The sequence below is a fragment of the Camponotus floridanus genome, unplaced genomic scaffold, assembly GCF_003227725.1.
Source record: "Camponotus floridanus strain SB8 unplaced genomic scaffold, Cflo_v7.5 scaffold29, whole genome shotgun sequence".
Lineage (NCBI taxonomy): Eukaryota > Metazoa > Arthropoda > Insecta > Hymenoptera > Formicidae > Camponotus > Camponotus floridanus.
This window is the reverse complement of record NW_020229425.1, coordinates 290,621-306,560: the sequence shown is the minus strand read 5'-3', so window position 1 is coordinate 306,560 and position 15,940 is coordinate 290,621. Positions and strand designations below refer to the sequence as shown.

General features: G+C 33.9%; 1 protein-coding gene across 1 annotated transcript in view; it reads right to left on the bottom strand.

Moving 5' to 3' along the window:
- Positions 1-15,940, bottom strand: part of LOC105254972 — a 102,896-nt gene that overhangs the window by 38,299 nt on the left and 48,657 nt on the right. The window contains exon 2 of the mRNA XM_011263986.3: positions 4,161-4,288. Coding sequence (XP_011262288.1) covers positions 4,161-4,288 — 128 coding nt within the window. The remainder of the gene's footprint in view (positions 1-4,160; positions 4,289-15,940) is intronic.

Here is a 15,940-nt window from a genome sequence, read left to right as displayed (position 1 = left end):
TTCTAATTTTAGGTAAAAATTCGTTGAATAAATAAAATCTGCGTTCTTTTCCCAATATCGTCAAAAAAATTCTTGAGATAGTATATTTTATAATCATAGAAAAGCTTTATTCTAATCTTCCGAAAAGGATTTCTGTTACGTGGATCGAATTTTATTTCACACAAATATATTTTCGTTTTTATCCAACTCGAAATTATCTAGTGCTTATTAATGGAAGGATGGCGATCGGTTTTTCATAAATCATAGAATTGGATCGAATTCAAAAAACGTGGAAAAATTTTATAGTCATTGTACCAATTCGAGTCGCTGATGCTAACACTTATACTGATCTGCGATAGCGAGAGAGAGAGAGAGAGAGAGAGAGAGAGAGAGAGAGAGAGAGAGAGAGCCAGCAGGAGAGCGAGAGACAGAGACAGGATGTTCCCCGGAGACGCGTACGACCGGTGGCCTGTCACAGCTGATAACGCTGTGCTAAATGTTAATTAATACATCGTGATACATGCAATTGGCACTAATTTGAAGGCCAAATCGGAATGCCCGTCCCGGTACAACGGGGACGTGAGAAAGCAGGGGAATGGGGGAAGAAGGGAGTGACGCGTGCGTAATAATGCAGTGCTTGTAGTAAATGTACCTCGAGGCCCGGAAGGCATCGAACCCGGCTTCGCCCCCGCATCTCCGATAGAGAATTGCCGGTTACCCTCGAGGTCGAGGAGACTTGGAAACCGCTATCGCGTGCACGAGCAGCATTTAATTATAGACGATCGCTTCTTGTTCCTCCCTTTTCATCCTCTTCCCTCGAGCTAGCCCTCATCTTCCGAATTCGATACGCCGGAAAATAATCGGCCGGATGCTGCGGGACCGCCGGTTAATGTTTGCCCACTATAATCGACTGCCGAGGACGTAAGGAAGGGGAAGGGGATGAATCGGGAGGCAACGGATAACAAGGATGGGTGGAGAGAAACCGCAAAGAAGAGAGGGAGGCGATCTCATCGAACTCGTTTAATTAAATAGAAAGGATCTCCATCGTTGATTACATCGTATCGTTTTATTAAGACGTTAAGAAACTCGGAGATTTGTAGACTCGCGAGGGAGTCTCCCCGTGAGGTTTCGTTTCGGCGGCGAGACTAAAGTTTGCCATTGTCATGCCGCGGGCGGGCCATCATCCGACCTTTACCACTTCACCCTGTACTTTCCGATTCCGCGGAACATTCGAGACCGTGCAAATTCAGAGAGATTTCAGGAGATTTTATTATGCGCAGACATTTCATTTGCATTCCAAATGCTCACGTTCATTTTCTTATTCAAGCCGCGAAGTGATATTTGTTATCATCGTTTTCCAGGATACACTCCAATTTATATCATTTTCACTCAGTTGTGAATTTATATCTCGATGCATCGTACATTTTCTCTCATATTTATTCTAAATATATACATATATATATATATATATATATATATATATATATTAAAATTAATTAATTTTTATTTAGTTGTAATTTATATTTCGATGCATTATATACAGGGTGTTTCTTAATAAGTGCGAAAAATTTTAGGAGATGATTCTTTGTCGAAAATTGAGGGGGGAATTCATATAAACATTAAAAAGTTTTAATAAAATATAACATTAAAAAGTTTTAATAAAAAATTGAATAAGGGTTGCTAGTTTCATCCGCTTATAACAGTACGAGAGGCTGAAAAATATATGAATAAATAACCTTTCTACTAGTAGAAAATATCCATTTAATTTCATTTCTTTAAGTTGTTCCAAATTTGGAAAAAAAATAAAAATCTAATTTTTATCCCCATTTTTGGAGGAGTATAACTTCACAAGGAGGAATGTAAGAGTATGTTTATATGAAAAACTCCCCTTAATTTTCGGCCAAGAATCATTTCGTAAAATTGTTTGCACTTATTAAAAAACGCTCTGTATATATTTTTTTCCTCTCTTATATTTATTAAAAAAAAAAATATATATATATATATATATATATATATCAATAATTAAATATATAATATCAATATAATTATATATAATTAAATAATCTTTCTTAAGCTAATGTTGGTGTTTTCATTATATGATAGAGAAATTAATTAAATAATTGAATGCTTATTATGCATTATGTGAGATAAGGAAAGGCTTGATTGAATCGAATAAAGATAGATGCGTCCTCGTAGACCTGGCGATTCCATTAATTATTTCCCTGTGCTAAGAGAAGCATAAACGAAAACACTTGCAATATGTACAGAATCCAGAAATCGATCATACGCGGATCATTTATGTAAAGTCATCTCATATCGTGAAACAAAATTACATTTCTGTAGATTAGAATTATAAAATAAATTTTCGGATTGAGGGTATATTCCAAAATCTGAGCAAACAAATAGTATAGCGATTTACCCGAGACGAGATTTTATTTCTATTTTCTATTTTTCCACATTTATGGATTTTGAAGGATTTTGATAAATTTTATTTAGAGATGTAATTCGCTCCGATAGGGAAAATTCTCAACTCATTATTTAGACATAATGAGTTTATCATTTCATGTTATGAAAACAAAAGTCGATAGATGACAATAATCAAGAAAATAACATAAAATTGAAACTCTGAGCGCGATTTTATATTGAAAAAAATTACAAAATCAATAATTTTTAAGGAAAAAAATTGCAAAATTTGTTAAATATTTTTAATTATTTTTTTCTTTAAATGTAATTGTCATATTATGTGTATTTTTACTAAAAATAAGGAGATAAATAATTATAAAATTTATAAAATATAATCGGTAACAGCTGTATACAAATTTTTTTCAATTTAACATATATCAGGATGTAAATGTAAATGTAAATGTAAATTTAAAAATGCAAAAATGCTCCATTATAGAGGTAATGCTTTTGCTCTATTATAATATTTTTTTAATCGTTTTTTCTGATAGATTATAAGTAAAACGTCAAGGAAAATGCATTGCTAGAAGTGATGGCTAAAATCAAGACGTTAAATAAAAATCAATGTTTTTTTTAAGAAATAGAGAATTAAGGAAAAATCAGTGCTTAAAATATTCAATCAATATTTCTAATAATTTAAAATACAAATTTATATATTTCGTCGAAATTTCATAATTTAAAAAAGTTGTCTTTGTTGATTGTAATTATATCTGAGAAGTTTCACCAAGTTTTTTCACCAAAATTCTGGAATAAATATTCTTTTTAGTATTTACAAAAAATTGACCCATAATTAGAATATTTCAATTAACCAAAAATTAATGCAATTATTAATTATAATATTAGTAAATCTTTGTAAACTTCGATTAACAATAATTGTATTTATGTATTTCATATTAATTTAAGCAAATGTAAAGGGTACACCGTTGTATCCTATACAGGAATTCTGTTCTGTATTGAGCTTCTACTTTGTACTTCAAATAGCAGTAAACAAATAGTTTTTCACTTGGGGATTTAAAGAGAAAAAAGAGCTTTCGGCGAGACTGTAGATTAAATAAGTTTCAAAATAAGATGATCTGACTGCTTAAAATATCAAAGTAGACGTTAGATTAAACATGGAGGTGAAAAGTAGGAGAGAAATTTCAAACTCGGATATTCATTAAGTATTTCTTCTAATCGAAAGTTTCAAATTAATCCGGGCAGCATTGTTGCCAGAATATTTACGATCCCACTTCGGAGATGCTCTCGCTCTCCTTATTTCTCCAAATTTGCGTAATCCCTTCGACGCGGAAGAAAATCTTCGCGTTTAGTCGAGGAGAAGCCGTCGAAGCCGACGAACGGACGTGCAAGCTTGCGCTTTGCTTGACTCTCCGGAGCCAATTTTGCACGGACTCGTCTCATAAATCCGGCATCGGCGAGAGGTAAATAACGTCGTTCGTTATAGCCGACTTTGGAAGAGTGTCAAGCGATCCTTGGCGCCGCATCGACGCGAAAGAAATATTTATCTTTTTACGAGACGCTCGGGACAAACCTCGTCCTCGCATTTCCGGTTGCGTTCTCGAAAAATTTTTCATCATATAAGGCGTATATTTTTCACATTTGTTTCTGGGTAATAATTTTTCCGCCGAAGAGGGGAGATGATTGACGCGTCTCTCATCGTTTGGTAATTTGAATGAAGGATCGAATGAAAAAAAAATTAATAAATAATAATAATTTGTACTTACGATGCACCATTCTTCCGTGCTTGAACATTCCCTCAGCATCTGTGCGGTGTAATTAATGCACGGTGTAATGCTGCCGACTCCCTCGTTGTACTGTCCGCATCTGTAACATCTAATACCGTGCACGGCACCTGCAACACATAATAAATTATAATAAATTAAATTAATAAATAAATGAAATAATAAATTAAATTAAATTAAACTACTGAATTAAATAAAAAATTAAATAAGAGATTAAATATTAATTAAATTAAGCGTTCAAATCGTCAACACAATCCGCGAAAAGCGTACCTCGCAAGAATAATTCGAATATCAAATGTGAGACCGAAGAGTGGAGAGCAAATATCGTGAGATTTTGTAAAAATTCATTTTTCCAATTTTCTCTTTCTCTTTTTCTCTCTATCTATCCGTTCACTGCGTCGACGAAAACAATTGGCGACGGGCGACCAAACATCGTCAATTCGCAGCTGGTTTCTCGACTCGCGAACCGATTAATCCCGCGCGAATCGCAATCCAGGATTCGGGAATCGATGAGATCTATAAAACGCGTTTAATCGCGCCTCGTAAACGCGAAAACTCCGGGCGCCGCTTTTATTCCGCTCGCGCGAGTAATAGCTCCACCGGGCGCGTATCACGAAGTAACTCGGTCGGAGTTTCATGACGCGAGCGAGAATAGTTTTACTGCGCTTTCTCGCGCCAGGATCGCGATCGGACTTTTTTGCCTGCCGAGTATAATGCTCGTAAAATCGAGAATTTACGAGGACAGTGCGCGGCGCTAAGTGCCGATTCCAGATGAGATGCTATACATGAAAAGGAAGATTCATTCGTGCTCCTATTCGATTAAATTAGCTCGCCTGTCCATCGAAATTATGGCACTAATTTTAGATTTATTTAATCAATTTTTCTGCAGTAGCTTTGAAATATTTAATGTATAAATTTACTTGAAATGTATCCAATTTTTTACAGGATTAGTTTTTAATAATATAATAGCATCAAAATTTACTTACTTTTTTATACAAAAATTGTATTCTAGTTATATCATAATATAAAAAATTTTTTATTATTTAAATAATTTTTTATTATTTATTATTTAAAATAAATAATAAAAAAAAATATATTTAATTTTTTCAATGTTTTGTCATTTATATTCCTATTCGATGAATTTACACAAGCCTGGTTTAATTATCTTCTTGTTCACGAACTCGACGGATAAAAGTTTCGATGAGTGCCTTTTAAAAAGAAGAAAAAGCGAAGGGGAGGCATAATTGATAAGGATAATAAAGTATTTTAAGTATTCACCACAAATTCGCGGTGAGTCTTTCGTAAGAACTTCAATAGTTTCTAACGCGGTCTGAGAGGAACAAGACTCTTTTGGACCTCTTGAGAGGTGAACCACCGTGGAACCTCGTTAGAACTTTACGAACTTGAGAGTTTATCGAGGTTGATGTTTCGTAACGTCGCTCACCACCATGTTGGATCAAGCTTCTAATCAAATTCACAAGATACTAAGATTGTTTGTATTCATTTGTGCGTCATATATCCAGTATAATTATTTTTTATCTAAATTGAGATTGTACAATAAAAATGTCAGTTAGTCGGGGAAGACGAGGGGACTTGGATAAATCTTATTTTTATTCCGTATCGTAAAACCAAGTAGCTATATGAAAATGACAGGATTTTATATCAAACGTCTTCCACAAAGCTGTAAACAGGAAGGTCGCGTAAACGTAAAAAAGAAGATTACGTTCCCCCTCCCCCACCCCTTTTACAATGTTATTTCTTTATCGGTCCGTTACGTCGCCACAACGACATAAAGCGTTACAATCCGTGGTTTCCCGACCGGACGTAGTCGCATAAGCTATACCGCAAAAGTGGTCCGAGAAGCAAGAAATAAAACGAGATCAATCCGCTCGCGCGGCGATGCCATTATATCCGAAACCGCGAGAGAACGGATCAGGCGGCCGCCTCGCATTTCGGGGACCTTTTTGCCTCGCATAGTGTTTTCCTATTTCCAATAAAATATTTTTGCCGTATACTGATCGGGAAAGAGAGACGGGGAGAGAGAGAGAGAGAGAGAGAGAGAGAGAGAGAGAGAGAGAGAGAGAGAGAGAGAGAGAGAGAAGGAGAGCGCCCTGTGCTAGAACCGACTCAATAAAGAGGCAACTTTTCCAATTTTCTGCGAAATTCGCTCGCTCGGAATTCGATACGCCAATCTACCAAATCCTTAACCCGACTACACACCATTCGCTCCACTCCCCCTAATTTTTCCAAAATCATTGTACACATCAATAGGATAAAAAAACCCTCGTATAATACCCTCCGGCAGGGGAAAAATGACTCATTCTTCAGACATAATGAGCTACCAATAAGTATTATTGAGACGGAAGTCGATAGTTGACAGCGTACAATTAATCGGGAAATTGCACAGAACTCCTTTGAATGTGGTTTTACATTAAAAACATTATAAAATAATTTTTAAGAGAAAAAAACTTTTACAATTTGGTAGTATTTTTTAATCATTTTTTTTATTGCATAAAAGTAATTCTTATTATGTTTATTATGTTTTTATTGTATTTTTGAAGGTTTAACTGTACAATATAACAAGTAACAGTGTACAAATACAATTGTTTCTATTCGAGGATGTATTTTTATTTAAGATTAATGCAAATCTTCTCCTTCTACGTTAAGATTAATATTCCCTAACCCTATTATAACATTTTTTCATCACTTTTGGCAGAGTATGGGCAAAATGTATGAAAGAAAAATTACAAGGGTAAAAAAATATTGCTATAATAGATTAAGGCATTATAAATGGTGTCAATATGTTTTTTTGAAAGAAATAGAGAAAGATTTTTATAAATATTTAATCAATATTTTTATTGTGTTGTGTGAATTAAAATATAAATTTTTGTTGAATTTTATATAATATAAAAAAAATATTACTTTTGCGTTGATTATAGTTATGTGAAGCGTCTTTCACCGAAGTCCGGGGAAAAACGTTCTCTTCATTACTTTCAAAAAATTGATTTCCTCTAACTAGAATATATTTCAATTAATCAAAAATTGGTGTATTATTGATGTATTAGCTGGTATATTATTAATTGTAATATTTTAGTAAATTTTTGTGAATTTTAATTACAAAGATCTGTTCACAAGATCTATTTAAGTATATTTGATATTAATTTAAATAAATATGAGGCATATTACATCGTGTTACTTTAGATAATTTGAGAGATATAAATTTAATTATAATATAATTTAATTAATATAATCTGTATAAAATTAATCAGATTCAATTCGATACATTATACATGATCTGGAATAATAATTTTGCGTGCCACACTTAAATCTCGAGTTCAAATTACTTGATACAAGTTAATCGAACGGAAAATAAAATTAGCACGATATTTCTCTTGCGCAAACGATGCCACGAATTCTTCCTAGGACAGATTCCTGCGAAATTTGTTTCGCGGCCAAACTGACTTGAGAAAAATCCCGTTTCTATGGCTCGATAGGGAGGAGACGCGACACGTAAATTTTGCGCGCGTGGAGGAAGAAAAATATCGGGCAATAAATTCCCCCGCGAGGGGGAGAGACGGACGTGCCCTCTGTATCTATTCGCTCACGCGCGCGAATGATTTATCTCATCGCTTATTTTTTCCGCGACGTATGTATATACAGGGTGCTTGACAATTTTTAGTATTCCCGAAGTGTGAAGGTAGATTGACTCAAATTAAAAAGGAAAATTCTCTACCGTTTGCAACTTTCGCAATAATTAATGAGAAATCAATTTAAAAAGATCGGCCTGCGTTAATTAATTTCTCATTAATTATTGCGAAAATCGCAAAAGGTAGAGGATTTTCCTTCTTAATTTGAGCTAATCTACCTTCACACTTCGGGAACCTACCTTCACATTTTGGGAATGTTAAAAATTATCGGACACCTTGTATGTATACCTGGCGAGAGGCGCGATGGAAACCGCCTCTTTGCCGGATACGATACCGCGATACGTATTGATAGCGCGGCCAGATGTGTTTATTCCGTCGTTCTCATTATTTCGGGGGTATATATACGTGGTCGAGATCGGATCCACGGCCATTTCGATACTCTGAAAATTGGAATGGCCGTCCCCTGCGCGATTTCGCAGACAATTCCGAGAATTGATTGCCTCTACACAACGGCATTTAGAGGTTTACGGCTTTTATGCTATAATTAACCAAAGGTTAATTAAGTAGGACGAGTGTGAAAGCTGATAAAGCAAGAGCAAGAAATTTGCCTACATCATACGAAACGAAAGTTTGTTAATAAGAGTTTAATGATATGATAAGTTAAACTATCAACTTTTACAACTTGGTTATCTGTCCGCAAATATTGTATTTGCCTTCGATCGGATATAATGGATATCGGGGATATCGATGTATCTCGGCTTCGGTTCGCCACAGAATGTGCGCGCAAAGTACAATTTTCAAACTTTCGCGAATTTATTTTAGTTTCTCGATACTTCGCCATAATCCTTTGACGAGAAGCGAAGAATATTTTTCGAAAAAACCACAGGGCTTGGAAATATACGAAGAGTAAAAAAAAAAACTTTTATTTGCAATTGAAAAATTAGATTATATATTAAAATTGAAGCTATTGTATTTGATTAAGATGATAGTGAAAATGAAGAGTGATTAAAATTACGAGGTAAGTTTGTTCATGTAAATGTAGCGATGTCAAATATTTGTCCTGGCAATCGTCGACAATGGAATTTGCACAGCCGCTTGTTTTGAAAACAATTTAAACTTTGTCGCCCTGAGTGAGCTCGAACGGCCATCGAGGAAGAACTCGAATAGATGAGAGCAAAGTCCTGACAAAGTCCTTACGCTTTCGTGAGATTTTCGTTTGCTACCGACAGATGAGTTAACTACTCGTTCGATATGAAGCAGACGAGTCATGATTACATTCCAAAAGTGATTAGAAGTTAATAGTTTCATTTAAATTTATCGTTTAATCGATAATGAAATTCTCGGGTTCTTAAACTCATGAAAGAAGAATAAATTATTGTGTTATTTTTTAATGTAATTTATTATTAAAAATTTATTTATTATATTTGAGTTGCTTTTTATGTAATTTATTATTAATAATTTATTATATTAATAATTTATTTTTATATTTATTATATTTATATTAATAATATAAATATAATAATAATATATAAATATAATAATAAATATATAAATATAATAATAAGTTACATATTAATAATTTATTTATTATATTTGGTATGCTCATTATATTAATTTTTTTATTATATTTATTACATTGATTTATTTATTACTTACTATTATTTTATTTATTATGGTTCATAACAATGAAAGAAAATTTGTTTCTCAATTTAAGGATAAACATGATAAATTTATATATAATTTTGTATTTTTATTTAGTTTTATTAATATAAAATTTTTATACATAGATTTATATTTTTTAAATTTAAATACATATAAATTAATATTGTCGAATATTGAGAAAATATATTTTGTTAAGTTTTTAGAAGAAAAGAATACAACAATTGAGTTATCATGGAACTTTTGACGCAAACTTGAATGCATTCCATAAATCGAAATTATTTTCATGATTTTTCACGGTACAATAAATCAATGTATTTCCATAGATCACATCATTCAGATGTCAGATTCAAAGAGGTACGCGACGCATTCCGCGGCAGTAAAAGTCACGTAAAGGATCCTTTGCGGGGAAGGAAGTTCGCTTAGGATCGAAGCTCTCGTAGCGAATAACGTTATTACGTGAGCACGGAAAGATTTCCTCGTCGTAAGATATCCAAGCGAAAATGCCGATATTTCTCTCTCGATGCCGTCGCAATCAGCTTTGTAGAGGACTTAACTTGCGTTCAAGCGATGTTATCATGTAAAATACATTTGAGAGAAAAGTTAGCTCTTCTTTCCATCTACGAAAGTCGCGGGTTTATCAATGCGCGGAATGAAGGCGGATTATTACTCCGTTTGCAAAGAATGAAAGTAATTTCGCAGAAAAGTTTCCGCGGGGACGTTTCCTGGGCAGAAATATTTGTTCGCGTTGTAATATGAAGAGGCTGATTTTCTTTCTTGCAAAAAATAGGGGAAAAAAGCGACGGAATGAAAAAATACAGGACGCCGTAAACGCTCATCAAATTCGAAAATGAAAATGAAATCTCATAATATGGTTCTATGCAAAATGTCCCAAAACTATTGGATACTATTTGAATAAATAGCCTATAAAATATATATATAATATATAAAATATATATATATATATATTAACGTCTATCTATTTTTAATATGTATAAAAATAATTAATATTATTTATATGTAAATAAATAAATAAATATAAAACATTTATACAAATAAATAAATATGTTAAAAATATTTTTTTAAATAAAATAAATGGGTAAAATACATTTATATATGTAAAAATAAATACAAAACACTTATCTAAAATTTATTGAAGCGCTGAATGATAATTATACCGAGATTTTCGCTAAAAAATGAGCAGCAATACTTTAATGAAGACAAAGTTATTATTGTTTCTTCATTACAAGTGTTCCCTGAGCTCGCGGGCCACTATCCCATCGTAAGTCCAAAGAATTTCGAAACCGACAGATTCCGAGGCGAGGCATCCAAGTACTCCCGACTCTTGGAATTTCCTTACCGGGAGCAAAAGCTCGTCTTAGACGTCGGCGCTGGTGTGACGCTTAAGGCATCCTGCTTGGATTTCGACACGACGGAATTCCCTCTTCCCTTCCGTATCGATCGTACGAGGATTTGCGACATCCAATTTCCGATATTAATCAGCGTTCTGACTATGACAATCATCAGTCCGAACAATATCGATAAATTCGTACAACATCACGTTGACCTGCGATTGACAATCGAATCGCGAGTAATAGGACAACTAAATAAACTTTCAATTTTGCGAAATAAAGGTCCGCGTTTCTTTTATTAAAACCCATCCGTCAAAAGCGTATTGAAGCGTCAGCGCACATCTGGGAGTTATAAATTATTGTCGGAAATATATTTAATAGGAATGAAGCTCTCGAAGATACGTGACATGGATATACATGTTCGAGTCTTCAAAGTTTTCGGCGGAAACGAGGCGTAGCGTAAAGTCGAATCCACATGTAAATCACGCGGCCCCGTGATTCACGGATGCGGCGAGAGTGGCAGCGAACGATCTCGGGGCCGTTTTGCGGGGAACTCGGTGAAATAGGGGACGTAAACGATCGGCGAATGTGGCTAAAACGTTGCCGTTGCTTCACGGCGTTATTTCACGGGCAGTTGCCCCGATCGGGCGAGCGTTCCGGTGATTCGACAGCTGTAGAAACGGGGAGATGTGCCCGCAAGTTATACCCGTCGTTGCCGGACGCATTTCCATCGATGGAGTCGCGAGCAAATTAAGCTTGCGGCTGTCAGAAATTTATCGGGAGAATCCTACAAATTTTTATTGCTTTTTTGTCTTAATTCCAATCTTAATTCCAATTATTGATTCATCGAATGTATGAGGTTTCGGAGAAATCAGTAACATTCCTTCGTAAGAATTTCGCAGGATGTAAAAGTAAGATGGCGTAAGTAATTATGAAAAATAGGTGAAAATAATATCTGATATGAATGAAGTCTATTACTGGTAAGGATTTAATACTTTTCAGGAATTTTTTTTTGAAGAAATATTAGAAATTATTAGAATTTTTGACGTTTCACATTTGTTTTTATTGATACTTAAATTGTACATCAGTATCTTTAAAGGATTATTTCTCATTTTTTGGTCATTACAATCTTCTATATGTATAGTGTTCGAGAATATATAGTTAGACATGTTGCTCTTTGTGTATAACTGTTTGAAATAATTAAACTCGATTTAGTTTTATTCTGTAGGATATTTATGGGATACTGAACCTAATTTTCACTAGAAAAAATCGGAAAATAACAAAGCTGTGTTATTTAAAAATTAGATATTTCAGTTTTGCTAAAATTTATTTATTTCTTGAAGTGAGAAAAATATTAATTATAAATTTTTAAAATTCTACTTAGATTCAATATCTCGTAAAAAATATTCTTTTGCTCAAAAAAACAATAAAGTTATTCGCTCGATTAATTTTCAAGATATTCATCATTCAATTTTGAAAACAATGTTTTGAGGAAAACACGTCTAAAGTTTTGCAAGCCCGCGTGTTATCTTATTCAAAAAGACTTATAACTCTTTTAGTTTTGTGAATTTCTCGATAAAATTTGAAAAACATGTTCTTCAGACATCATGCTTTCAAAAAATGTAGAAAAGTTAGATTTTTTGATCCTCTAAAGTAGAATGACCTTTATAAGCTTCATTTTTCCTCTTTTTCTTCTTTTAAAAAATATTTTGATATCGATATTTTCATATACATGTGTATATTAAATTATATTTTTTCAAAATTCTCTCTCTTTATCTCTTTCAAAATCGCGGTTTCATCGACGATAATCTCAAAGGTTGAAGAGAATACCGAGGCATCAGTTATCTCTTGTGCTCGGAATCGATCAAGTGTCCTTGGTCCGAAACTTGCACATGACTTGCGCGATGTCTAACTTGACCTGAACCGTGTCAAGAATTATTTTCTGCGTCAAATTTTCCCTCGGAAAAATTCTCGCCGCGATAGGTACTTCGGCAACTTTCAAGATAATGTCTGCCTTCTTTGCCCTCCTGTGCATCCCTACAACTAGAAGAAGAAAACAGGGATAGGTAATTAGCTGGCTAAGCACTCGTCTCGAGGAATCCTTGAAGCTTCGCCACTAAAGAACGCGATGGAGTTGCAAGGTAGAGGGGGGAGTGACCGAGGTAGGGATCCGTGACTAATCTAAATCTCTCGAATCCATTTCCGAAGCCACACGCGAAACAGCCTCCTCTGATGATGCACGAAGTGCACTTTCGCGTCTTGTCATTTTTCATTCAAATTGTCATCGTACACATTTGAACGAGACCATCGTTATTAATAATCAATAACATTGTTGTCGCGAAGTATATTTAAACATGAAATGTATACAATATGTTTTACGCATACGAAAGTTGGATTTGGAACACGTTAAATATTTTATAAAGTAATCATCATCAACTTTTACCATAACTGGAAGTTATTATGAGCTTATTAAAAATTATCTGCTCGCGAAAAACGCTTATGTAAATTATTCTTATTTATTTATAATTGGTGTAGGAGCGGATTTTCAAACTTTGAATAGTCAGAATGAATGGAAAACATAGTCCAAGTCAAGTTGGAAAAAAGTTACATTGCGATGAAAATCAATATTACCTTGGATAACTCCGGGGATTCCGAATAAAGCGTGGAGTTCCGAGAATTTGGAAAACTTTTTGTGTAGAGAATATATAAAAATATTGCGAGGCAGAGGGAAACAAAAGGCTTTTAGCTTTTTCGAGATCGTGGCAAATTCAATTTCATCATTTGTGGATTAAAAAATAATATCTTTGCGCGCGAAATTTATTAATTGAAATCTTAATCAATCTTGATAAAAAAGGCCTCTTCTCGGATATTTTCGAACACTATTAAATTATCTCTGTTATCGTAAATCATGAGCATCAAGTTTGCATCCATGCGATATAAGATTAGCTGTAGATCCGAGGTGTTATAAGCTTACCAGACGTTAGGAAGGCAAGAGAGCGTCCATGCATAAAGCAACAAGGATAGCGTTGCGAGAAAACAATCGTGCGCAGGACCATCCTTTCGGAAAATCTTCAAGTCGCGAACCACACTATTATCTCAAGCATAATACTTGTTCTATCTTTCCAACCGTTATTAATGCATTCGTTAAATACATAATGATATAAAGTCCACCGGCTGAGTAGACTCGGGAATTATTCATCTTATCTGACTACAGTCGAGAGCGATTCACTTACTCGGTGTCCGTCTACGCTCGATCCAGTACCACTTCTTCGCACTTCTTATCGTGTACATCGATAATTATGATGATTTTTTCAGTTCACACTTGTTCTTCGTCGTTTATGCATCATCATTATTTAAATACTCCACGTTATTTTCTTATTTTTCAATTTTTCTCGGAAAGGAAGGCGAATTTTTTAAATGTGTTCTCAAGGAAATATATAATTTCAAGACACAAAATAAGCTATCACTATACATTGTTGTCATTAATTATTAATTCGTTAAATATACAACGATATAGAATCCGTCAGCTGATTGGAACTGACGGGAATTGTTCACTTTTCCTCTCCGTTTATGTATCATCATTAAGAGAATAAAAATTTTACAGTATTTTCTTATTTTATGTAATTTTGCTGGAAGAGAGAGGAAATTTTTTACGTGTTGGTTTGTCCCCTAAGGGAAATATATAACTCCAAGACGCAAAATAAGCTACCGCCATATACTACTCTCTGGTACTATTAATTACAGCGTCATTATTCAGCGGAGAGGAGATTTAATCACGGTACAAATCATTCCGAGCGCAAAACGATTATCGTTACACGTTTCCCGCGCTCGTAACACTCGCATAACACTGCGATACCGCAATGACCACTATGCAAGAGGTGCTATGTGACCCCCACGCTGCCGAGGATCGGGATGCACTCGCGTGCGCGTGCAATGCACATTCTGTCGTCTTCTCTCGCGTGGAATTCCATGTGAAATACTGTTTAACAGAGAGAGAGAGAGATAGAGAGAGAGAGAGAGAGAGAGAGAGAGAGAGAGAGAAAGAGTGATTGACTGATTGATTGATCTTTATTGGATTTCTCAGCTATTTGCATATAATTTTAGATTACATAAAATAAAATAAAATATTTCTGCTTATAATTTATTTCCTATTCTATTTAAAAAACTCGTCTTTCTTCGATCTTTTTTAGTGTTCCTTCTTTTCTAAAATTTTAAAAACTCACCTTTTTTATAGTGTTCTATTAAATATTTAAATATTTTGTTTTTTTGCATTTATTTCATACATCTTAAACTTTAAAATACATTTATATATTTTCACTTTATTAGCTCTTCTTTCTTCTTTTTTCTATAATATCTGCTACTCTCATTCTCTTCACAATTCTCATGTGAAATCCTTCATTTATCGCAATTCTATTTTGCGCCTTGATTGTATCTGATAAATTATCATTTTCTAATTTTTTTCTTCTTCATTAATATTGGCGATTTTTATTTTCGGTTTCATGGTGACTCAGTAATCTTGAAATCGCATTCAACCTGGTCCTTGTATCTCTTGCAGCTCTTAATTTCTTCCTTTGTTTCACAACCCAGGATGACTGTTCCCTTGCTTCCTTTTCTCAATTTCGTTATTTTCATGGCCATATTCTTAATATCTATTTTTTTCTTTTATCAATTTTTCAGTAGCTTCAATTTCCTGTTGCATCTTCGATTTAATAATTAACATTTTCCTTTTTCTTCTTTTTTACTGCTTTATTGTAACTCCTTTACATTTTTCCACGTAGATCAATAGCTTCCTGCATCATTTTCTCAAATCTTCCAACTCTCGTTTAATATTTTTCACCTTTTCTTGCACTGGTTTTCTTAACCAGCATTTTAACTTTTTTACCTCATCTTTTATTTTTTCCACTTTACGTACAATTCAATTTATTTTTATTTCAAGATTCGAAGTTCCAGATTTAGTATCCGCTGATGATATTGCCCTTTTCATGTCTGCTTTCTCTTCACTTTCAATTATAAATTTTTCAAATAGGCCTTGACACGGCACCAATTTATACTTTCTTTCATAAACATTATGTAACATTATGTAACATTATTTAACTACACATCC